This window comes from Oncorhynchus masou, chromosome 29 (genome assembly GCF_036934945.1).
Source record: "Oncorhynchus masou masou isolate Uvic2021 chromosome 29, UVic_Omas_1.1, whole genome shotgun sequence".
Lineage (NCBI taxonomy): Eukaryota > Metazoa > Chordata > Actinopteri > Salmoniformes > Salmonidae > Oncorhynchus > Oncorhynchus masou.
In genome coordinates this window covers 93,955,571-93,980,472 of record NC_088240.1, presented here as the reverse complement: position 1 = coordinate 93,980,472, position 24,902 = coordinate 93,955,571, and the positions used below count along the sequence as shown (strand labels likewise).

Below are 24,902 nucleotides of genomic sequence, written 5' to 3'. Positions count from 1 at the left end.
CCAGTCTGTCTATTCCACTCCTAGACCCTACAGAACAGAGCAGCAGGCCAATCTGTCTATTCCACTCCTAGACCCTACATAACAGAACAGCAGAGAGCAGCAGGCCAGTCTGTCTATTCCACTCCTAGACCCTACATAACAGAACAGCAGAGAGAGCAGCAGGCCAGTCTGTCTATTCCACTCCTAGACCCTACAGAACAGAGCAGCAGGCCAGTCTGTCTATTCCACTCCTAGACCCTACAGAACAGAGCAGCAGGCCAGTCTGTCTATTCCACTCCTAGACCCTACAGGACAGAGCAGCAGGCCAGTCTGTCTATTCCACTCCTAGACCCTACAGGACAGAGCAGCAGGCCAGTCTGTCTATTCCACTCCTAGACCCTACAGAACAGAACAGCAGAGAGAGCAGCAGGCCAGTCTGTCTATTCCACTCCTAGACCTTACAGAACAGAGCAGCAGGCCAGTCTGTCTATTCCACTCCTAGACCTTACAGAACAGAGCAGCAGGCCAGTCTGTCTATTCCACTCCTAGACCCTACAGAACAGAGCAGCAGAGAGAGCAGCAGGCCAGTCTGTCTATTCCACTCCTAGACCCTACAGAACAGAGCAGCAGGCCAGTCTGTCTATTCCACTCCTAGACCCTACAGAACAGAGCAGCAGAGAGCAGCAGGCCAGTCAGTCTATTCCACTCCTAGACCCTACAGAACAGAGCAGCATGCCAGCCTGTCTATTCCACTCCTAGACCCTACAGAACAGAACAGCAGAGAGCAGCAGGCCAGTCTGTCTATTCCAGTCCTAGACCCTACAGAACAGAACAGCAGAGAGAGCAGCAGGCCAGTCTGTCTAATCCACTCCTAGACCCTACAGAACAGAACAGCAGAGAGAGCAGCAGGCCAGTATGTCTATTCCACTCCTAGACCCTACAGAACAGAGCAGCAGGCCAGTCTGTCTATTCCACTCCTAGACCCTACAGAACAGAACAGCAGAGAGAGCAGCAGGCCAGTCTGTCTAATCCACTCCTAGACCCTACAGAACAGAGCAGCAGAGAGAGCAGCAGGCCAGTCTGTCTAATCCACTCCTAGACCCTACAGAACAGAGCAGCAGGCCAGTCTGTCTATTCCACTCCTAGACCCTACAGAACATAGCAGCAGGCCAGTCTGTCTATTCCACTCCTAGACCCTACAGAACAGAGCAGCAGAGAGAGCAGCAGGCCAGTCTGTCTATTCCACTCCTAGACCCTACAGAACAGAGCAGCAGAGAGAGCAGCAGGCCAGTCTGTCTATTCCACTCCTAGACCCTACAGAACAGAGCAGCAGGCCAGTCTGTCTATTCCACTCCTAGACCCTACAGAACAGAGCAGCAGAGAGAGCAGCAGGCCAGTCTGTCTATTCCACTCCTAGACCCTACAGAACAGAGCAGCAGGCCAGTCTGTCTATTCCACTCCTAGACCCTACAGAACAGAGCAGCAGAGAGAGCAGCAGGCCAGTCTGTCTATTCCACTCCTAGACCCTACAGAACAGAGCAGCAGAGAGCAGCAGGCCAGTCTGTCTATTCCACTCCTAGACCCTACATAACAGAGCAGCAGGCCAGTCTGTCTATTCCACTCCTAGACCCTACAGAACAGAGCAGCAGAGAGCAGCAGGCCAGCCTGTCTATTCCACTCCTAGACCCTACAGAACAGAGCAGCAGAGAGCAGCAGGCCAGTCTGTCTATTCCACTCCTAGACCCTACAGAACAGAACAGCAGAGAGAGCAGCAGGCCAGTCTGTCTATTCCACTCCTAGACCCTACAGAACAGAGCAGCAGGCCAGTCTGTCTATTCCACTCCTAGACCCTACAGAACAGAACAGCAGAGAGAGCAGCAGGCCAGTCTGTCTATTCCACTCCTAGACCCTACAGAACAGAACAGCAGGCCAGTCTGTCTATTCCACTCCTAGACCCTACAGAACAGAGCAGCAGAGAGAGCAGCAGGCCAGTCTGTCTATTCCACTCCTAGACCCTACAGAACAGAACAGCAGGCCAGTGTCTATTCCACTCCTAGACCCTACAGGACAGAGCAGCAGGCCAGTCTGTCTATTCCACTCCTAGACCCTACAGAACAGAGCAGCAGGCCAGTCTGTCTATTCCACTCCTAGACCCTACAGAACAGAGCAGCAGAGAGAGCAGCAGGCCAGTCTGTCTATTCCACTCCTAGACGCTACAGAACAGAGCAGCAGGCCAGTCTGTCTATTCCACTCCTAGACCCTACAGAACAGAGCAGCAGAGAGAGCAGCAGGCCAGTCTGTCTATTCCACTCCTAGACCCTACAGAACAGAGCAGCAGAGAGAGCAGCAGGCCAGTCTGTCTATTCCACTCCTAGACCCTACAGAACAGAGCAGCAGGCCAGTCTGTCTATTCCACTCCTAGACCCTACAGAACAGAGCAGCAGGCCAGTCTGTCTATTCCACTCCTAGACCCTACAGAACAGAACAGCAGGCAAGTCTGTCTATTCCACTCCTAGACCCTACAGAACAGAGCAGCAGAGAGAGCAGCAGGCCAGTCTGTCTATTCCACTCCTAGACCCTACAGAACAGCAGAGCAGCAGGCCAGTCTGTCTATTCCACTCCTAGACCCTACAGAACAGAACAGCAGGCCAGTCTGTCTATTCCACTCCTAGACCCTACAGGACAGAGCAGCAGGCCAGTCTGTCTATTCCACTCCTAGACCCTACAGAACAGAGCAGCAGGCCAGTCTGTCTATTCCACTCCTAGACCCTACAGGACAGAGCAGCAGGCCAGTCTGTCTATTCCACTCCTAGACCCTACAGGACAGAGCAGCAGGCCAGTCTGTCTATTCCACTCCTAGACCCTACAGAACAGAGCAGCAGGCCAGTCTGTCTATTCCACTCCTAGACCCTACAGGACAGAGCAGCAGGCCAGTCTGTCTATTCCACTCCTAGACCCTACAGGACAGAGCAGCAGGCCAGTCTGTCTATTCCACTCCTAGACCCTACAGAACAGAACAGCAGAGAGAGCAGCAGGCCAGTCTGTCTATTCCACTCCTAGACCCTACAGAACAGAGCAGCAGGCCAGTCTGTCTATTCCACTCCTAGACCCTACAGAACAGAGCAGCAGGCCAGTCTGTCTATTCCACTCCTAGACCCTACAGAACAGAGCAGCAGAGAGAGCAGCAGGCCAGTCTGTCTATTCCACTCCTAGACCCTACAGAACAGAGCAGCAGGCCAGTCTGTCTATTCCACTCCTAGACCCTACAGAACAGAGCAGCAGGCCAGTCTGTCTATTCCACTCCTAGACCCTACAGAACAGAACAGCAGAGAGAGCAGCAGGCCAGCCTGTCTATTCACTCCTAGACCCTACAGAGCAGAACAGCAGAGCAGCAGGCCAGTCTGTCTATTCCACTCCTAGACCCTACAGAACAGAGCAACAGAGAGAGCAGCAGGCCAGTCTGTCTATTCCACTCCTAGACCCTACAGAACAGAGCAGCAGGCCAGTCTGTCTATTCCACTCCTAGACCCTACAGAACAGAGCAGCAGGCCAGTCTGTCTATTCCACTCCTAGACCCTACAGAACAGCAGAGCAGCAGGCCAGTCTGTCTATTCCACTCCTAGACCCTACAGAACAGAGCAGCAGAGAGAGCAGCAGGCCAGTCTGTCTATTCCACTCCTAGACCCTACAGAACAGAGCAGCAGGCCAGTCTGTCTATTCCACTCCTAGACCCTACAGAACAGAGCAGCAGGCCGGTCTGTCTATTCCACTCCTAGACCCTACAGAGCAGAACAGCAGAGCAGCAGGCCAGTCTGTCTATTCCACTCCTAGACCCTACAGAACAGAGCAGCAGAGAGAGCAGCAGGCCAGTCTGTCTATTCCACTCCTAGACCCTACAGAACAGAGCAGCAGGCCAGTCTGTCTATTCCACTCCTAGACCCTACAGAACAGAGCAGCAGGCCAGTCTGTCTATTCCACTCCTAGACCCTACAGAACAGCAGAGCAGCAGGCCAGTCTGTCTATTCCACTCCTAGACCCTACAGAACAGAGCAGCAGAGAGAGCAGCAGGCCAGTCTGTCTATTCCACTCCTAGACCCTACAGAACAGAGCAGCAGGCCAGTCTGTCTATTCCACTCCTAGACCCTACAGAACAGAGCAGCAGGCCGGTCTGTCTATTCCACTCCTAGACCCTACAGAACAGAGCAGCAGAGAGAGCAGCAGGCCAGTCTGTCTATTCCACTCCTAGACCTTACAGAACAGAGCAGCAGAGAGAGCAGCAGGCCAGCCTGTCTATTCACTCCTAGACCCTACAGAGCAGAACAGCAGAGCAGCAGGCCAGTCTGTCTATTCCACTCCTAGACCCTACAGAACAGAGCAGCAGAGAGAGCAGCAGGCCAGTCTGTCTATTCCACTCCTAGACCCTACAGAACAGAGCAGCAGGCCAGTCTGTCTATTCCACTCCTAGACCCTACAGAACAGAGCAGCAGGCCAGTCTGTCTATTCCACTCCTAGACCCTACAGAACAGCAGAGCAGCAGGCCAGTCTGTCTATTCCACTCCTAGACCCTACAGAACAGAGCAGCAGAGAGAGCAGCAGGCCAGTCTGTCTATTCCACTCCTAGACCCTACAGAACAGAGCAGCAGGCCAGTCTGTCTATTCCACTCCTAGACCCTACAGAACAGAGCAGCAGGCCGGTCTGTCTATTCCACTCCTAGACCCTACAGAACAGAACAGCAGGCCAGTCTGTCTATTCCACTCCTAGACCCTACAGAACAGAGCAGCAGGCCGGTCTGTCTATTCCACTCCTAGACCCTACAGAACAGAGCAGCAGGCCAGTCTGTCTATTCCACTCCTAGACCCTACAGAACAGAGCAGCAGAGAGAACAGCAGGCCAGTCTGTCTATTCCACTCCTAGACCCTACAGAACAGAGCAGCAGAGAGAGCAGCAGGCCAGTCTGTCTATTCCACTCCTAGACCCTACATAACAGAGCAGCAGGCCAGTCTGTCTATTCCACTCCTAGACCCTATAGAACAGAGCAGCAGGCCAGTCTGTCTATTCCACTCCTAGACCCTACAGAACAGAGCAGCAGGCCAGTCTGTCTATTCCACTCCTAGACCCTACAGAACAGAGCAGCAGGCCAGTCTGTCTATTCCACTCCTAGACCCTACAGAACAGAACAGCAGGCCAGTCTGTCTATTCCACTCCTAGACCCTATAGAACAGAGCAGCAGGCCAGTCTGTCTATTCCACTCCTAGACCCTACAGAACAGAGCAGCAGGCCAGTACTTTACTAGGCCTCATCAATTTACCTTCTAAATGAACTGTGACAAATCCTCTCCACACACACACACACACACACACACACACACACACACACACACACACACACACACACACACACACACACACCTCATTGGAAGCAGGCAGGGGGGAAAAACTGTACTCTGACCAACAAGCGTTCCAAGAGAGAGAGAATTGAATGTGTAGTCAAAATGGTTACTCTGAGTAGTTAGTCATCCAATTGGAGAAGCTGGGGAGAGAGAGAGAGAGAGAGAGAGAGAGAGAGAGAGAGAGAGAGAGACAGAGAGAGAGAGAGAGAGAGAGAGAGAGAGAGAGAGAGAGACAGAGAGAGAGAATTGAATGTGTAGTCAAAATGGTTACTCTGAGTAGTTAGTCATCCAATTGGAGAAGCTGGGGAGAGAGAGAGAGAGAGAGAGAGAGAGAGAGAGAGAGAGAGAGAGAGAGAGAGAGAGAGAGAGAGAGAGACACAGAGAGAGAGAGAGAGAGAGAGAGAGAGAGAGAGAGAGAGAGAGACAGAGAGAGAGACTAGGAATGGGCATTTTAAATGATTTCACTATTCGATTAATATTTTTTTTAAATTGGGGGGGATATCCGAATAGTCGAAATACATGCGTTTTAAATAAAGACATATTTGTTTTTCTTCATTAGGGACTAGACAGTGCTCTCCATAAAGCCCCCAACTCAAGGCCTGAGGGTCCATGGTCTACTGTCTGGTCCATAAAGCCCCCAACTCAAGGCCTGAGGGTCCATGGTCTACTGTCTGGTCCATAAAGACCCCAACTCAAGGCCTGAGGGTCCATGGTCTACTGTCTGGTCCATAAAGCCCCCAACTCAAAGCCTGAGTGTCCATGGTCTACTGTCTGGTCTGTAAAGCCCCCAACTTAAGGCATGAGGGTCCATGGTCTACTGTCTGGTCCATAAAGACCCCAACTCAAGGCCTGAGGGTCCATGGTCTACTGTCTGGTCCATAAAGCCCCCAACTCAAGGCCTGAGGGTCCATGGTCTACTGTCTGGTCCATAAAGCCCCCAACTCAAGGCCTGAGGGTCCATGGTCTACTGTCTGGTCCATAAAGCCCCCAACTAAAGGCCTGAGGGTCCATGGTCTACTGGCTGGTCCATAAAGCCCCCAACTCAAGGCCTGAGGGTCCATGGTCTACTGTCTGGTCCATAAAGACCCCAACTCAAGGCCTGAGGGTCCATGGTCTACTGTCTGGTCTGTAAAGACCCCAACTCAAGGCCTGAGGGTCCATGGTCTACTGTCTGGTCTGTAAAGACCCCAACTCAAGGCCTGAGGGTCCATGGTCTACTGTCTGGTCCATAAAGCCCCCAACTCAAGGCCTGAGGGTCCATGGTCTACTGTCTGGTCCATAAAGCCCCCAACTCAAGGCCTGAGGGTCCATGGTCTACTGTCTGGTCCATAAAGCCCCCAACTCAAGGCCTGAGGGTCCATGGTCTACTGTCTGGTCCATAAAGACCCCAACTCAAGGCCTGAGGGTCCATGGTCTACTGTCTGGTCCATAAAGACCCCAACTCAAGGCCTGAGGGTCCATGGTCTACTGTCTGGTCCATAAAGACCCCAACTCAAGGCCTGAGGGTCCATGGTCTACTGTCTGGTCCATAAAGACCCCAACTCAAGGCCTGAGGGTCCATGGTCTACTGTCTGGTCCATAAAGCCCCCAACTCAAGGCCTGAGGGTCCATGGTCTACTGTCTGGTCCATAAAGCCCCCAACTCAAGGCCTGAGGGTCCATGGTCTACTGTCTGGTCCATAAAGCCCCCAACTCAAGGCCTGAGGGTCCATGGTCTACTGTCTGGTCCATAAAGCCCCCAACTCAAGGCCTGAGGGTCCATGGTCTACTGTCTGGCCCATAAAGACCCCAACTCAAGGCCTGAGGGTCCATGGTCTACTGTCTGGTCCATAAAGCCCCCAACTCAAGGCCTGAGGGTCCATGGTCTACTGTCTGGTCCATAAAGCCCCCAACTCAAGGCCTGAGGGTCCATGGTCTACTGTCTGGTCCATAAAGACCCCAACTCAAGGCCTGAGGGTCCATGGTCTACTGTCTGGTCCATAAAGCCCCCAACTCAAGGCCTGAGGGTCCATGGTCTACTGTCTGGTCTGTAAAGCCCCCAACTCAAGGCCTGAGGGTCCATGGTCTACTGTCTGGTCCATAAAGACCCCAACTCAAGGCCTGAAGGTCCATGGTCTACTGTCTGGTCCATAAAGCCCCCAACTCAAGGCCTGAGGGTCCATGGTCTACTGTCTGGTCCATAAAGACCCCAACTCAAGGCCTGAGGGTCCATGGTCTACTGTCTGGTCCATAAAGCCCCCAACTCAAGGCCTGAGGGTCCATGGTCTACTGTCTGGTCTGTAAAGCCCCCAACTCAAGGCCTGAGGGTCCATGGTCTACTGTCTGGTCCATAAAGACCCCAACTCAAGGCCTGAAGGTCCATGGTCTACTGTCTGGTCCATAAAGCCCCCAACTCAAGGCCTGAAGGTCCATGGTCTACTGTCTGGTCCATAAAGCCCCCAACTCAAGGCCTGAGGGTCCATGGTCTACTGTCTGGTCCATAAAGCCCCCAACTCAAGGCCTGAGGGTCCATGGTATACTGTCTGGTCCATAAAGCCCCCAACTCAAGGCCTGAGGGTCCATGGTCTACTGTCTGGTCTGTAAAGCCCCCAACTCAAGGCCTGAGGGTCCATGGTCTACTGTCTGGTCCATAAAGACCCCAACTCAAGGCCTGAGGGTCCATGGTCTACTGTCTGGTCCATAAAGCCCCCAACTCAAGGCCTGAGGGTCCATGGTCTACTGTCTGGTCTGTAAAGACCCCAACTCAAGGCCTGAGGGTCCATGGTCTACTGTCTGGTCTGTAAAGCCCCCAGCCAGCAGAATTCTTTTTTAGGTAGATGTAACACAGCATCATGTCATCACTGTGTGTCCAGTGTGACTAACTGGCTGGCTGACTGACTGACCATCCCTCTCTCCCCAATAAAGGAGGATAGGGGAGAAGCACTTAGGGTGAGAGAGAGAAATAAGGAGAGAGAGAGAGACGAGGGCATGAGGAGAGAGAGAGAGAGAGAGACACGAGGGCATGAGGAGAGAGACGAGGGCATGAGGAGAGAGAGAGAGAGAGAGGTGATGGCATGAAGAGAGACAGAGAGATACAGAAAGAGAGAGAGAGACATAGAGAGACAGCGAGAGAGAGACAAGGGCATGAGAAAAGAGAGAGAGAGAGAGAGAGACGAGGGCATGAGAAAAGAGAGAGAGAGAGAGACGAGGGCATGAGAAAAGAGAGAGAGAGACGAGGGCATGAGAAAAGAGAGAGAGAGAGAGAGACGAGGGCATGAGGAGAGAGAGAGAGAGAGCTGTGAACGATCTGAGAGACAAGGCAAGAAGGGCATTCTATGCCATCAAAAGGAACATAAATTTCAACATACCAATTAGGATTTGGCTAAAAATACTTGAATCAGTCATAGAGCCCATTGCCCTTTATGGTTGTGAGGTCTGGGGTCCGCTCACCAACCAAGACTTCACAAAATGGGACAAACACCAAATTGAGACTCTGCACGCAGAATTCTGCAAAAATATCCTCAGTGTACAACGTAGAACACCAAATAATGCATGCAGAGCAGAATTAGGCCGATACCCACTAATTATCAAAATCCAGAAAAGAGCAGTTAAATTCTATAACCACCTAAAAGGAAGCGATTCCCAAACCTTCCACAACAAAGCCATCACCTACAGAGAGATGAACCTGGAGAAGAGTCCCCTAAGCAAGCAAGCTGGTCCTGGGGCTCTGTTCACAAACACACCCTACAGAGCCCCATGACAGCAGCACAATTAGACCCAACCAAATCATGAGAAAACAAAAAGATAATTACTTGACACATTGGAAAGAATTAACAAAAAAACAGAGCAAACTAGAATGCTATTTGGCCCTACACAGAGAGTACACAGCGGCAGAATACCTGACCACTGTGACTGACCCAAAATTAAGGAAAGCTTTGACTATGTACAGACTCAGCGAGCATAGCCTTGCTATTGAGAAAGGCCGCCGTAGGCAGACATGGCTCTCAAGGGAAGACAGGCTATGTGCTCACTGCCCACAAAATGAGGTGGAAACTGAGCTGCACTTCCTAACCTCCTGCCCAATGTATGACCATATTAGAGAGACATATTTCCCTCAGATTACACAGATCCACAAAGAATTCGAAAACAAATCCAATTTTGAAAAACTCCCATATCTACTGGGTGAAATTCCACAGTGTGCCATCAGAGCAGCAAGATTTGTGACCTGTTGCCACGAGAAAAGGGCAACCAGTGAAGAACACGCACCATTGTAAATACAACACATATCTATGCTTATTTATTTTATCTTGTGTCCTTTACCATTTGCACATTGTAAAAACACTGTATATATATATAATATGACATTTGTAATGTCTTTATTGTTTTGAAACTTCTGTATGTGTGATGTCTACTGTTAATTTTTATTGTTTATTTCACTTTATATATTATATACCTTACTTGCTTTGGCAATGTTAACATATGTTTCCCATGCCAATAAAGCCCCTTGAATTGAAAAAAAATTGAATTGAGAGAGAGAGAGAGAGAGAGACCACAACAAAAGCGGTCTTCTCATGCTTTGTTGATTTCAAAAAAGCTTTTGACTCATATTGGCATGAGGGTCTGCTATACAAATTGATGGAAGGTGGTTTTGGGGAAAAAAAATCAACGTTATAAAATCCATGTACACAAACAACAAATGTGAGGTTTAAATTGGCAAAAAACACACATCTCCCCACAGGGCAGTGGGGTGAGACAGGGATGCAGCTTAAGCCCCACCCTCTTCATCATATATATCAACAAATTGGCGCGGGCACTAGAACAGTCTGCAGCACCCAGCAGCCTGTAATGTTTACTGTTAATTTGTATTTTTATTGTTTATTTCACTTGTGTTTATTATCTACTTCACTTCCTTTGGCAACGTAAACATATGTTTCCCATCCAAATAAAGCTCTTTGAATTGAATTGAGAGACAAGTGTCAGGACCCGGTTTCGAACCTGGGTCTCCGGAGTGAGAAACAGTCACTTAACCAACTGAGCCACGAATAGACAGCAGAACCCAGAAGATGAGGCAGACACAGCAGTACTTAAGACGGTGTATTTAATAAAGAAAAAATCCTAAAATACAAAAAATGGCAAATCCAAAAGGTGGTAGGAAAAACACAAAAAGACCTCAAAAGAAACTCACCAAAAAATAAACAAAAACAAAAAACAGAATACCACAAGAACTTCACCCGGAATCGACAAGAGCACACAGAACACTAGGGCAGGGTGCTAACATACAAACACAGAGCACAGAACTGAGGGAAACAAAGGGTTTAAATACAATCAGGGATCAGGGGAAACGAGACACAGGTGCAAACAATAATGGGGATCAAGGGAAAAACACAGGGACAAAAAGCACAATGGGGACATCTACTGACAAAAACCCGGAACAACCCTGGCCAAATCCTGACAGAATCCCCCCCCTAGGAACGGCTCCTGACGTTCCTACCAGCCCTCTCAGGGTGGAGGACCCTGAACTGACGAATGAGGTCAGGGTCCAGGATGTCTTTGGCAGGAACCCAGGAGCGCTCCTCAGGACCGTAGCCTTCCCAGTCCACCAGATACTGCCAGGACCGCTGCACCCGGCGGGAATCCAGTATCCGGTGGACGGTATAAGCCGGCTGGCCTCCAATGACACGAGGCGGAGGGGGAGGTCTGTCTGCCGGGACAAGGGGAGAAAAAACAACAGGTTTTAACAATGACACATGAAATGTGGGATTAATCTTAAGGGATCTGGGTAAGTGTAGGCGATAAGAAACTGGGTTAACTCTCCTGGCAACCTTGAAGGGACCGATGTATTTTTGGGACAGCTTGCGAGACTCCACCCGTAGAGGTAAGTCTCTTGTGGAAAGCCAGACTCTCTGGCCGGGGCGCAGGGTAGGCCCGGGACGGCGACGTCTGTTGGCTTGTTGTTGATACCTCTGTGAGGAACGCATCAGATTAAGACGGGTCTTCCTCCACATAAGCCGACAGCGTCTGACGAACCTCAAGGCTGAAGGCACTCTGACTTCTGCCTCCTGGTCCGGGAACAATGGAGGAGCATAGCCAAACTGACACTCGTGCGGGGACATACCAGTGGAGGAGGAGCGCAAGGTGTTGTGCGCGTATTCGGCCCAAACAATAAAGGATGACCATGTGGACGGGTTGTCACGAGTCATACATCGGAGGGTGGTTTCCAGCTCTTGATTCATCCTCTCTGTTTGGCCGTTGGACTCCGGATGGTACCCTGAAGATAGACTGGCAGAAGCCCCCATGAGTTGGCAGAAGGCCTTCCAAAACCTTGAGGCGAACTGGGGACCTCTGTCAGAAACCACATCTTGAGGAATGCCGAAGACTCGGAACACATGATTAATTACCAACTCAGCCGTTTCCTTGGCAGAAGGTAACTTAGTCAGAGGGACGAACCTGGTCGCCTTTGAAAACCTGTCGATTATGACTAGGATAGTAGTATTGCCATGGGATGGAGGAAGTCCAGTAATAAAGTCCAATGAGATATGGGACCAGGGTCTGTGGGGAACAGGTAAAGGGTGAAGGAGTCCTTGAGGGCGGAGGTGAGAAGATTTGCCCTGGCAGCACACGGGGCAGGCATTGACGAAAGTGGCAACGTCTTCTCTTATGGTAGGCCACCAGAACTTACGCTGGATGAACTCCAAGGTGCGACCTACGCCCGGATGACAGGTGAGGCGAGAGGAGTGCCCCCACAGAAGGACCTGAGTCCTCACTGCCTTGGGAACAAACAACCGATTGGCAGGGCCTCCTTTAGGGTCCGGTTCGCTAGCTTGAGCACGTCTCACGGTATCCTCAACTTGCCACGAGATCGGAGCCACAATCTTAGCAGCAGGAAGGACAGGCATGTCCGTGTCATCTCGAATGGCAGGAGCGTAGACTCGGGACAGGGCATCCGGTTTGAGATTCTTCGACCCGGGCCGATAGGTGAGGATAAACTGGAATCGATTGAAGAAAAGAGACCATCTAGCTTGTCTAGAGTTCAATCGCTTCGCCTGCTGGATATACTCCAGATTTTTGTGGTCCGTAAGCACTTGAAACGGGTGAGAAGCCCCCTCGAGCCAGTGTCTCCATTCCTTCAATGCCATCTTAACCGCTAGGAGTTCACGATCCCCCACATCGTAGTTCCTCTCAGTCGGGGTAAGCCGGTGTGAGAAGAAAGCGCACGGATGAAGCTTCTTGTCTTCACCCCTCTGAGACAGGACAGCTCCAACACCAACCTCTGATGCGTCTACCTCCACCACAAATGGTTCATCCGTAGTCGGTAGTATCAGGATGGGAGCAGAGAGGACGCGCTGCTTGAGTCCTTGGAAGGCCGTCTCAGCTTCTCTTCCCCACACAAACCTTGCATTGCCACCTTTGGTTAAAGCTGAGAGAGGAGCTGCCACCAAACTGAAGTTCTTGATGAACTTGCGGTAAAAGTTTGTGAAGCCCAGGAAACGCTGAACATCCTTAACGGATTTGGGGGTGGGCCAATCCGCTACCGCCCCTACCTTCCTAGGGTCCATTTGGACTCGACCGGGTTCCACTACAAATCCCAGGAATTGTACTCGGGATGAATGGAATTCACATTTTTCCGGCTTAACGTACAGATGGCTGTCCAGGAGGCGTTTGAGTACTTGTCTGACATGCTTCGTGTGTTCTTGAAGGGAGCTCGAAAAGATGAGGATGTCATCCAAGTAAACGAACACAAATATGTTAAGCATATCCCTAAGCACATCGTTTATGAGTGCTTGGAACACCGCTGGGGCGTTGGTCAGGCCGAAGGGCATCACCAAGTATTCATAGTGACCAGTAGGCGTGTTGAAAGCGGTCTTCCACTCGTCACCAGGTCTGATCCGCACAAGATGGTATGCGTTCCGCAGGTCAAGCTTAGTGAAAACAACTGCTTCCTGGAGCAGCTCGAAGGCTGTGGCCATAAGGGGTAGCGGGTAACGGTTACGGACGGTTATGTCATTGAGTCCCCGGTAGTCGATGCAAGGACGTAATCCACCATCTTTCTTGGCCACAAAGAAAAACCCTGCACCCGCCGGGGAGGTTGATGGACGCATGAGGCCTGCTTCCAGAGAGTCCTTGATGTAGGTATCCATAGCAGCTCGTTCGGGTGGAGATAGGGAAAAGATCCGACCCCTGGGGGGCAAGTGCCCGGAAACAGGTCGATGGGGCAATCGTAAGATCTATGGGGTGGTAGCATGGTGGCCCTCTGTTTGCTAAACACCAGTTTGAGGTCATGGTAACACTCGGGAACTCGGGTCAGGTCGATGGATTCTAAAGACTCGGGAGTAGAACTCGGGAATTCTGGAAAATACAAGTAGCTTGGCACGTAGGACCCCACTGCTTGATAGTGCCCACAGACCAGTCGATGTGAGGGTTATGGCTGTGAAGCCAGGGGTATCCAAGGACGAGAGGGAACTCGGAACAGGAGATCAAATGAAAGTTCATCAATTCCTGGTGTTGTGAAACTGAAAGTCTCAAGGAGGTAGTGACATGAGTGACAAGTCCAGATCCCAAAGGGCTTCCATCCAATGTAGTAACCCTCATGGGGTCACTTAGAGGTTCAGAGGGAACGCCATTCTCCTTCGCCCAGACACCATCCATGAAGTTACCTGCGGCTCCAGAGTCTACCAAGGCTTGAAGGTGAAGCTTGTGGTTGTCCCAGGAGAGGGTGACTGGAATGAGCAGACGGGAGTTGGACGGATGGGAGGAGGTTATGTTTCCCGTTACAGTTCCCCCGGTCTGTACGGGACAGAGCGTTTCCCTGGAGCCCGGGACACGTGGAACGGAAATGGCCCGGTTTGCCGCAATATAGACAGCGTCGCTCCCTCATCCGGCGGTCTCTCTCAGCCTGGGAGATGCGTCCAATCTGCATGGGTTCCGGTGGAGCCAGCGATGATAAAGGTGGGGACTCGGAGCTGGGACTGATAGGGGCTAGAGGTCTACAGTTGAGTTCTCTCTCTCTCAGACGCTGGTCAATGCGTGAGGCCAACTTGATCAGGGACTCGAGATTGTCCGGTGGTTCCCGAGTGGCCAGTTCATCTTGGATAGTGTCGGAAAGGCCTTTCAGAAAGCACACCGTGAGCGCCTCGTTGTTCCAGCCACTCGCTGCTGCCACCGTGCGGAACTGGATGGCATAGTCCGTCACGCTGCGCCAACCTTGATGGAGAGTCAGGAGCTGTTTGGCTGAGTCAGAACCACTGCTTGGGCCTTGAAACACTCGTTTGAATTCCTCAGCAAAGGCAGAGTAGCTGGCACAGCAGGAACTATGGGCATCCCACACAGCAGTAGCCCAGGCCAGGGCTTTTTCCGACAGCAGGTTAATGATATATGCGATCTTAGACCGGTCGGTGGGAAACGACGAAGGTTGCAGCTCAAAGGAGAGAGAACATTGAGTGAGAAAGCCTTTACAAGCACTTGGATCACCTGAGAACCGTTGGGGAGGTGGAAGACGAGGTTCAGCCAGGGGGTTAACTGCCATGGGTACGTGAACCTGAGGTACTGGGACGGGAACCGTTGCCGGGGTAAGTCGATCAGATATCTGCTTTATGGAAGTCAGCATCTCCGACAGAAGATGAGAATGTCTAGCCATTAAGGCCTCTTGCTGAACCAGGGCGACTTCGTGGCGTTGGACAGTCTCCTGGTGGTGGGACAGCGTGGCAAAAGGTCCTGGGAACTGGCTGCCTCTGGGTTCATTTTTGGCTCTGTGTTTCTGTCAGGACCCGGTTTCGAACCTGGGTCTCCGGAGTGAGAAACAGTCACTTAACCAACTGAGCCACGAATAGACAGCAGAACCCAGAAGATGAGGCAGACACAGCAGTACTTAAGACGGTGTATTTAATAAAGAAAAAATCCTAAAATACAAAAAATGGCAAATCCAAAAGGTGGTAGGAAAAACACAAAAAGACCTCAAAAGAAACTCACCAAAAAATAAACAAAAACAAAAAACAGAATACCACAAGAACTTCACCCGGAATCGACAAGAGCACACAGAACACTAGGGCAGGGTGCTAACATACAAACACAGAGCACAGAACTGAGGGAAACAAAGGGTTTAAATACAATCAGGGGAAACGAGACACAGGTGCAAACAATAATGGGGATCAAGGGAAAAACACAGGGACAAAAAGCACAATGGGGACATCTACTGACAAAAACCCGGAACAACCCTGGCCAAATCCTGACAACAAGGGTATGAGGACAAAGAAAGAGACGAGAATATGAGAGTGTGAGAAAGAGAGAGGCGAGCGAGATTATATATATATATAAATAAGAGAGAGAGAGAGAGAGAGAGAGAGAGAGAGGGAGAGAGAGAGAGAGAGAGAGAGAGAGAGAGAGAGAGAGAGAGAGAGAGAGAGAGAGAAAAGGCCATCTGGTAAAGCAGAGTTCACCCTCACAGCTCTATATACAAACAGCCTATCTCTCTCTCTCCATCTCTCTCTACAGAACAGATGTTATCATCCCAAATAGCACCCTATAACCTATATAGTGCCCTACTATAGATCAGGACCAAATAGCACCCTATTCCCTATATAGACGGTCCCAGCCTCAATTAGAGAAAACAGAGCAGCTGGAGGAGTAATTGTTGTGAGAAATTAAAGGCCACTTGGGAAGCAACACTTCTACTGCAGGGAGGACAGGGAGCAGGGTATCACTCACGAGACTCAACAGACAGTCTATCTACCCCGCCGTCAATGGAGACTCCTCCCACCTTCCCAAGGGTTCAACGTTGATATCTAAAACCATGGGAAATCATACCAACAATACACTTGGCCCACACTATAGTATATATATACAGTTAGTGGATGTGGATAGTGGATGGATAATGGATGGTGGATGGATAATGGATGGTTAGTGGATGGATAGTGGATGGGTAGTGGATGGATAATGGATGGATGGTGGATGGATAGTAGAGGGATAATGGATGGGTAGTGGATTGATAATGGATGGATAATGGAGAGATAGTGGGTGGACACAGTGGATGGATAATGTAAGGATAGTGGGTGGATAATGGATGGACAATGGATGGATAGTGGATGGATAGTGGATAGACAGTGGGTGGATAACGGATGGATAATGAGTGGATAATGGATGGATAATGTCATCTACACCACAGGCATCCTGGAATTTGACCTTTATTGAGGACCTGGTCAAACACAGTCAGTGTTGTTTCAGTCGGGAGCTGCTCTGTGTCAACACTGTTAACCTCCTAATGTCCCCCCCCCTCAGCCAGCTCATGTTTCTAGAAAAGATTCATATTCATTATGGAACACTAACCCACCAACATGTCTGACTGGAACACTAACCCACCAACATGTCTGACTGGAACACTAACCCACCAACATGTTGTCTGACTGGAACACTAACCCACCAACATGTTGTCTGACTGGAACACTAACCCACCAACATGTTGTCTGACTAGAACACTAACCCTCCAACATGTCTGACTGGAACACTAACCCACCAACATGTCTGACTGGAACACTAACCCACCAACATGTTGTCTGACTGGAACACTAACCCACCAACATGTTGTCTGACTGGAACACTAACCCACCAACATGTTGTCTGACTGGAACACTAACCCACCAACATGTTGTCTGACTGGAACACTAACCCACCAACATGTCTGACTGGAACACTGACCCACCAACATGTCTGACTGGAACACTAACCCACCAACATGTTGTCTGACAGGAACACTAACCCACCAACATGTCTGACTGGAACACTAACCCACCAACATGTTGTCTGACTGGAACACTAACCCACCAACATGTTGTCTGACTGGAACACTAACCCACCAACATGTTGTCTGACTAGAACACTAACCCTCCAACATGTCTGACTGGAACACTAACCCACCAACATGTCTGACTGGAACACTAACCCACCAACATGTTGTCTGACTGGAACACTAACCCACCAACATGTTGTCTGACTGGAACACTAACCCACCAACATGTCTGACTAGAACACTAACCCACCACCATGTCTGACTGGAACACTAACCCACCATCATGTCTGACTGGAACACTAACCCACCAACATGTTGTCTGACTGGAACACTAACCCACCAACATGTTGTCTGACTGGAACACTAACCCACCAACATGTCTGACTGGAACACTAACCCACCAACATGTCTGACTGGAACACTAACCCACCAACATGTCTGACTGGAACACTAACCCACCAACATGTTGTCTGACAGGAACACTAACCCACCAACATGTCTGACTGGAACACTAACCCACCAACATGTTGTCTGACTGGAACACTAACCCACCAACATGTTGTCTGACTGGAACACTAACCCACCAACATGTTGTCTGACTAGAACACTAACCCTCCAACATGTCTGACTGGAACACTAACCCACCAACATGTCTGACTGGAACACTAACCCACCAACATGTTGTCTGACTGGAACACTAACCCACCAACATGTTGTCTGACTGGAACACTAACCCACCAACATGTCTGACTAGAACACTAACCCACCACCATGTCTGACTGGAACACTAACCCACCATCATGTCTGACTGGAACACTAACCCACCAACATGTTGTCTGACTGGAACACTAACCCACCAACATGTTGTCTGACTGGAACACTAACCCACCAACATGTCTGACTGGAACACTAACCCACCAACATGTCTGACTGGAACACTAACCCACCAACATGTCTGACTAGAACACTAACCCACCACCATGTCTGACTGGAACACTAACCCACCATCATGTCTGACTGGAACACTAACCCACCAACATGTTGTCTGACTGGAACACTAACCCACCAACATGTTGTCTGACTGGAACACTAACCCACCAACATGTCTGACTGGAACACTAACCCACCAACATGTCTGACTGGAACACTAACCCACCAACATGTCTGACTGGAACACTAACCCACCAACATGTCTGACTAGAACACTAACCCACCACCATGTCTGACTAGAACACTAACCCACCACCATGTCTGACTAGAACACTAACCCACCAACATGTTGTCTGACTGGAACACTAACCCACCAACATGTTGTCTGACTAGAACACTAACCCACCATCATGTCTGACTGGAACACTAACCCACCAACATGTTGTCTGACTGGAACACTAACCCACCAACATGTTGTCTGACTGGAACACTAACACACCAACATGTTGTCTGACTGGAACACTAACCCACCAACATGTTGTCTGACTGGAACACTAACCCACCAACATGTTGTCTGACTGGAACACTAACCCACCAACATGTTGTCTGACTGGAACACTAACACACCAACATGTCTGACTGGAACACTAACCCACCAACATGTTGTCTGACTAGAACACTAACCCACCACCATGTCTGACTAGAACACTAACCCACCACCATGTCTGACTAGAACACTAACCCACCACCATGTCTGACTAGAACACTAACCCACCACCATGTCTGACTAGAACACTAACCCACCACCATGTCTGACTAGAACACTAACCCACCACCATGTCTGACTAGAACACTAACCCACCACCATGTCTGACTAGAACACTAACCCACCACCATGTTGTCTGACTGGAACACTAACCCACCGACATGTTGTCTGACTGGAACACTAACCCACCAACATGTTGTCTGACTAGAACACTAACCCACCACCATGTCTGACTGGAACACTAACCCACCAACATGTTGTCTGACTGGAACACTAACCCACCAACATGTTGTCTGACTGGAACACTAACCCACCAACATGTCTGACTGGAACACTAACCCACCAACATGTTGTCTGACTAGAACACTAACCCACCACCATGTCTGACTAGAACACTAACCCACCACCATGTCTGACTAGAACACTAACCCACCACCATGTCTGACTGGAACACTAACCCACCACCATTTCTGACTAGAACACTAACCCACCACCATGTCTGACTAGAACACTAACCCACCACCATGTCTGACTAGAACACTACCCTACCAACATGTTGTCTGACTGGAACACTAACCCACCAACATGTCTGAATAGAACACTAACCTACCAACATGTCTGACTGGAACACTAACCCACCACCATGTCTATTTGGTACGCCCCCATGGGCTCTCAAATCAGGCTAGACTTATGCTGCTTCTCTCGCCTGGTGTCTGGACTTTTCAGAGTCTGCAACAACAAAACGCTCCAGTTGTCTTCTACTTTGGTTCGCTATAATTAAAACCACAGCCCCCACCGCTGTCTGGGTATTCAGAGGTTCCGTTCAGATGTCCTCTCCGAAGGAACAAGAGGACCTGGGTCCTACATGTCTTCATTAAACAGCATTACAGACACCAGAAACAGGGAAACGGTGATGCTCGTCCACTATGTATCCTCTCTGTCTGTTAGTCAGTCAGCAGGCAACACCAGAGGATCTCTGGTGAAGAGGAGGACACACAGCACCAAAGGTTAAAACAATCACCACATCTACTATGTAGTAATATGTTTCTTTGTGTCCAATTCCAACCTAACTAAAAGATTACAATATGCATGTGAGGTCCTCTGTGTAGTGTAGGTTGGTTCCCATAGTAATACAGGTGTAATGCAGGTGTAATGCAGGTGTAATACAGGTGTAATGCAGGTGTAATACAGGTGTAATGCAGGTGTAATACAGGTGTGATACAGGTTTAATGCAGGTGTGATACAGGTGTGATGCAGGTGTGATACAGGTGTTATGCAGGTATAATACAGGTGTAATACAGGTGTGATACAGGTGTAATGCAGGTGTAATACAGGTGTAATACAGGTGTGATGCAGGTGTAATAAAAGTGTAATGCAGGTATACTACAGGTGTGATACAGGTGTAATGCAGGTGTAATACAGGTGTGATACAGGTGTAATGCAGGTATAATACAGGTGTGATACAGGTATAATACAGGTGTGATACAGATGTAATACAGGTGTAATACAGGTGTAATGCAGGTATAATACAGGTATAATACAGGTGTGATACAGGTGTAATACAGGTGTGATACAGGTGTAATACAGGTGTAATGCAGGTATAATACAGGTGTAATACAGGTGTGATACAGGTGTGATACAGGTATAATACAGGTGTAATACAGGTGTGATACAGGTATGATACAGGTGTGATACAGGTATGATACAGGTGTGATACAGGTGTAATGCAGGTATAATACAGGTGTAATACAGGTGTGATACAGGTATGATACAGGTGTGATACAGGTGTAATGCAGGTATAATACAGGTGTAATGCAGGTATAATACAGGTGTAATACAGGTGTGATACAGGTATGATACAGGTGTGATACAGGTGTAATGCAGGTGTGATACAGGTGTAATACAGGTGTGATACAGGTATGATACAGGTGTGATACAGGTATAATACAGGTGTGATACAGGTGTAATGCAGGTATGATACAGGTGTAATACAGGTGTGATACAGGTATGATACAGGTATAATACAGGTATGATACAGGTGTAATGCAGGTATAATACAGGTGTAATACAGGTGTAATGCAGGTATAATACAGGTGTAATACAGGTGTGATACAGGTATGATACAGGTGTGATACAGGTGTGATACAGGTATAATACAGGTGTGATACAGGTGTAATGCAGGTGTAATACAGGTGTGATACAGGTGTGATACAGGTGTGATACAGGTGTAATACAGGTGTGATACAGGTGTGATACAGGTATAATACAGGTGTGATACAGGTGTAATGCAGGTATAATACAGGTGTAATACAGGTGTGAAACAGGTATGATACACGTGTGATACAGGTATAATACAGGTGTAATACAGGTGTATCAGAACAGGTTCTGGAGAGAACGTAATTTGTATTTTCCTTTAGTCTTGATCTTACCTGCATCAAACAGTTGATATGAAACAATTTTAATTCCATAGTGTCATTATACAATAACACCAACACTGTCAACAGATGATGCAATACTGGCTTTAGCTGGGCAATAGCCTCTCAGACTGTCTCCTGTCAGACTGTCTCTTGTCATACTGTCTCCTCTCACACTGTCTCCTCTCAGACTGTCTCCTCTCAGACTGTCTCCTTTCACACTGTCTCCTTTCACACTGTCTCCTCGGATACTGTCTCCTCGGATACTGTCTCCTCGGATACTGTCTCCTCTCAGACTGTCTCCTCTCAGACTGTCTCCTCTCACACTGTCTCCTCGGATACTGTCTCCTCTCACACCTCCTCCCCTCAGAGGAGAAGGAGGTATTGGTCTGACTGACGATTTCCTAGTTCTCCACAACAGGTTCTACAGTTAGAAAATCCATTCAGTCTCATCAAATAGGCACAATTCCTATCGTAATGCCAATAGTCATAGACTAAATTCATTATTCTCCTCTCACTAACAGACTGTTTCCCCACTCGTCTTGAAGCAAAAGGTAACTGAGCTAAACGACTACCGCCCCGTAGCACTCACTTCCGTCATCATGAAGTGCTTTGAGAGACTAGTCAAGGACCAAATCACCTCCACCCTACCTGACACCCTAGACCCACTCCAATTTGCTTACCGCCCAAATAGGTCCACAGACAATGCAATCTCAACCACACTGCACACTGCCATAACCCATCTGGACAAGAGGAATACCTATGTGAGAATGCTGTTCATCGACTACAGCTCGGCATTTAACACCATAGTACCCTCCAAGCACGCCTCCAACTCAATCATCACGTTTGCGGACGACACAACAGTGGTCGGCTTGATTACCAACAACGACGAGACGGCCTACAGGGAGGAGGTAAGGGCCCTCGGAGTGTGGTGTCAGGAAAATAACCTCACACTCAACAAAACTAAGGAGATGATTGTGGACTTCAGGAAACAGCAGAGGGAACACCCCCCTATCCACATCGATGGAACAGTAGTGGAGAGGGTAGTAAGGTTTAAGTTCCTCGGCATACACATCACAGACAAACTGAATTGGTCCACTCACACAGACAGCATCGTGAAGAAGGCGCAGCAGCGCCTCTTCAACCTCAGGAGGCTGAAGAAATTCGGCTTGTCACCAAAAGCACTCACAAACTTCTACAGATGCACAATCGAGAGCATCCTGGCGGGCTGTATCACCGCCTGGTACGGCAACTGCTCCGCCCACAACCGTAAGGCTCTCCAGAGGGTAGTGAGGTCTGCACAACGCATCACCGGGGGCAAACTACCTGCCCTCCAGGACACCAACACCACCCGATGTTGCAGGAAGGCCATAAAGATCATCAAGGACAACAACCACCCGAGCCACTGCCTGTTCACCCCGCTATCATCCAGAAGGCGAGGCCAGTACAGGTACATCAAAGCTGGGACCGAGAGACTGAAAAACAGCTTCTATCTCAAGGCCATCAGACTGTTAAACAGCCACCACTAACATTGAGTGGCTGCTGCCAACACACTGACACTGACTCAACTCCAGCCACTTTAATAATGGGAATTGATGGGAAATTATGTAAAATATATCACTAGCCACTTTAAACAATGCTACCTTATATAATGTTTACATACCCTACATTATTCATCTCATATGTATACGTATATACTGTACTCTATATCATCTACTGCATCCTTATGTAATACATGTATCACTAGCCACTTTAACTATGCCACTTTGTTTACATACTCATCTCATATGTATATACTGTACTCGATACCATCTACTGTATCTTGCGTATGCCGCTCTGTACCATCACTCATTCATATATCCTTATGTACATATTCTTTATCCCCTTACACTTGTGTATAAGACAGTAGTTTTGGAATTGTTAGTTAGATTACTTGTTGGTTATTACTGCATTGTCGGAACTGGAAGCACAAGCATTTCGCTACACTCGCATTAACATCTGCTAACCATGTGTATGTGACAAATAAAATTTGATTTGAAAAGTCAGAGCTGTCAAACCCCATGCAATACAGAGTCCTACAGACTTCAGTGACTCCCAAATGGCACCCTAATTCCCCATGTAGTGCACTACGGTAGGTGTCAGTTATTTGATTTATAGCCTATAGACATCGTCATGTTATACAAGTCAAAAAATGCATATTTCTGCCTATGGCCGAATTGTCAATTATTAGTCTATCCTGGAAGAAACCGCTAACTGTAAACGTCTAGTTGCTATGTAAGATCTGGCCAAACAGTTGGATAATAAATGAGGAAATGCATATAGATAGGCTAGGTCGGCTATAGGCTACTCTTCAGTCTGCTGCTTCTTGTTTCCGGGTTCAATCCGCTGTGTCACTCACACCGCACCATTGTCCTCTTTATGAAGACGCGCGCTCTGCTCCGGATCCGACATGCACACAATTATTGTTACAATGTATCGTCACACTGGAACTACTACATAGGATACGTGGCTGAGTTTATACAAATGATGCCCTGCTCTGTCTGCTGTGTTGCCAAACATGAAATCAGTTAGAGCAGCATATTTCCAGTAGCGCGGTAGTTGTCTACATTCTCCTTTATCGATGTGAATGATCGTGTTACTGTTTACTCACCAAGGGTCAAACTCGTGGATGATGCTCTCAAATCGGATGACAGCGAAGAGCCTGGCACTGAAACCAGCAAGCCAGGCCAGAAACAGGATGGTAAACGAGAGTAAGGACTGCCACCCTGCCGGCTGAGCTATCCCGGTGGAGAGAGTCCCCGTAGGACTACTACCGACGGTCCCCGCTGGACTGGTCCGTCCATTCCCGGAGAGAGAAGCTCCGATATTCGCAGCAGAAGCTTTATGCTTGCTATCGGAAACAGAATGATGTTCCGCCATATTCTACGCCAGACCCCGGTTGTAGGCAGATCTGATAGGAACGAGAGAAATCACCCTCCTGCTGCCACGCTCCACTGTCGAAGACCCTCACACCCTATCTGCACCTCTCGTTTCACTTCCAATGACCTACGGTGCACCAGAAACCTATCCTTGGTATAACCGGACCGCTAATTCAAACCAAGTTCCCCCGATGGAGTCACATAGCAGCCGGGGTTGCAGTACCGCAGTAGCGCACGCGAACCAACGAGCTGCTCCTCCTTGGAAGTTGATGTCAGGGCGGGCGCACCGTGGACAGCAGGACCAGGAAGAGAGTTCAGCCTCTCACAACCAGACGGGTACGACTGGGCAGGTCCACGGCGCTGTCATAACACCAATCACAAGAGAGAGTGTACAGACTGACAGGGACAGTAACCAATGGGATGGGATTCACACCGGATAGTCGTAGCATCATTGAGGAGGATAGCGCACTAGCAAGTCCACCAATCATATGTCTAGGATATAATATCAGAATGAAAAGATAGCCAATCCGCTATCAACAGCGCGGGGTCGGGTTCACGGAAGAAGCCAATAAAATAAATGAAATCCGCGAAACATGCCTGCCACGAGAGAGTTTACCACAGCAGCGTCAACCGTGTGAATAAGTACAGTAGGTTCAGTAGGATACAGTAGGACCTGGCTACAAACAGCTGCCGCCCAGTGCCCACATACCAGCCGTATAATGCTCAGGCTGTCCACTGTCCTCCTTCC

General features: G+C 49.1%; 1 protein-coding gene across 1 annotated transcript in view; it reads right to left on the bottom strand.

Moving 5' to 3' along the window:
• stt3b (STT3 oligosaccharyltransferase complex catalytic subunit B) overlaps positions 1–24,468 on the bottom strand; it is a 101,199-nt gene extending 76,731 nt beyond the window's left edge. Inside the window, exon 1 of the mRNA XM_064946893.1 lies at positions 23,887–24,468. Coding sequence (XP_064802965.1) covers positions 23,887–24,155 — 269 coding nt within the window. The 5' untranslated portion in view covers positions 24,156–24,468. The remainder of the gene's footprint in view (positions 1–23,886) is intronic.
• Between the last annotated feature and the right edge of the window lie 434 nt (positions 24,469–24,902).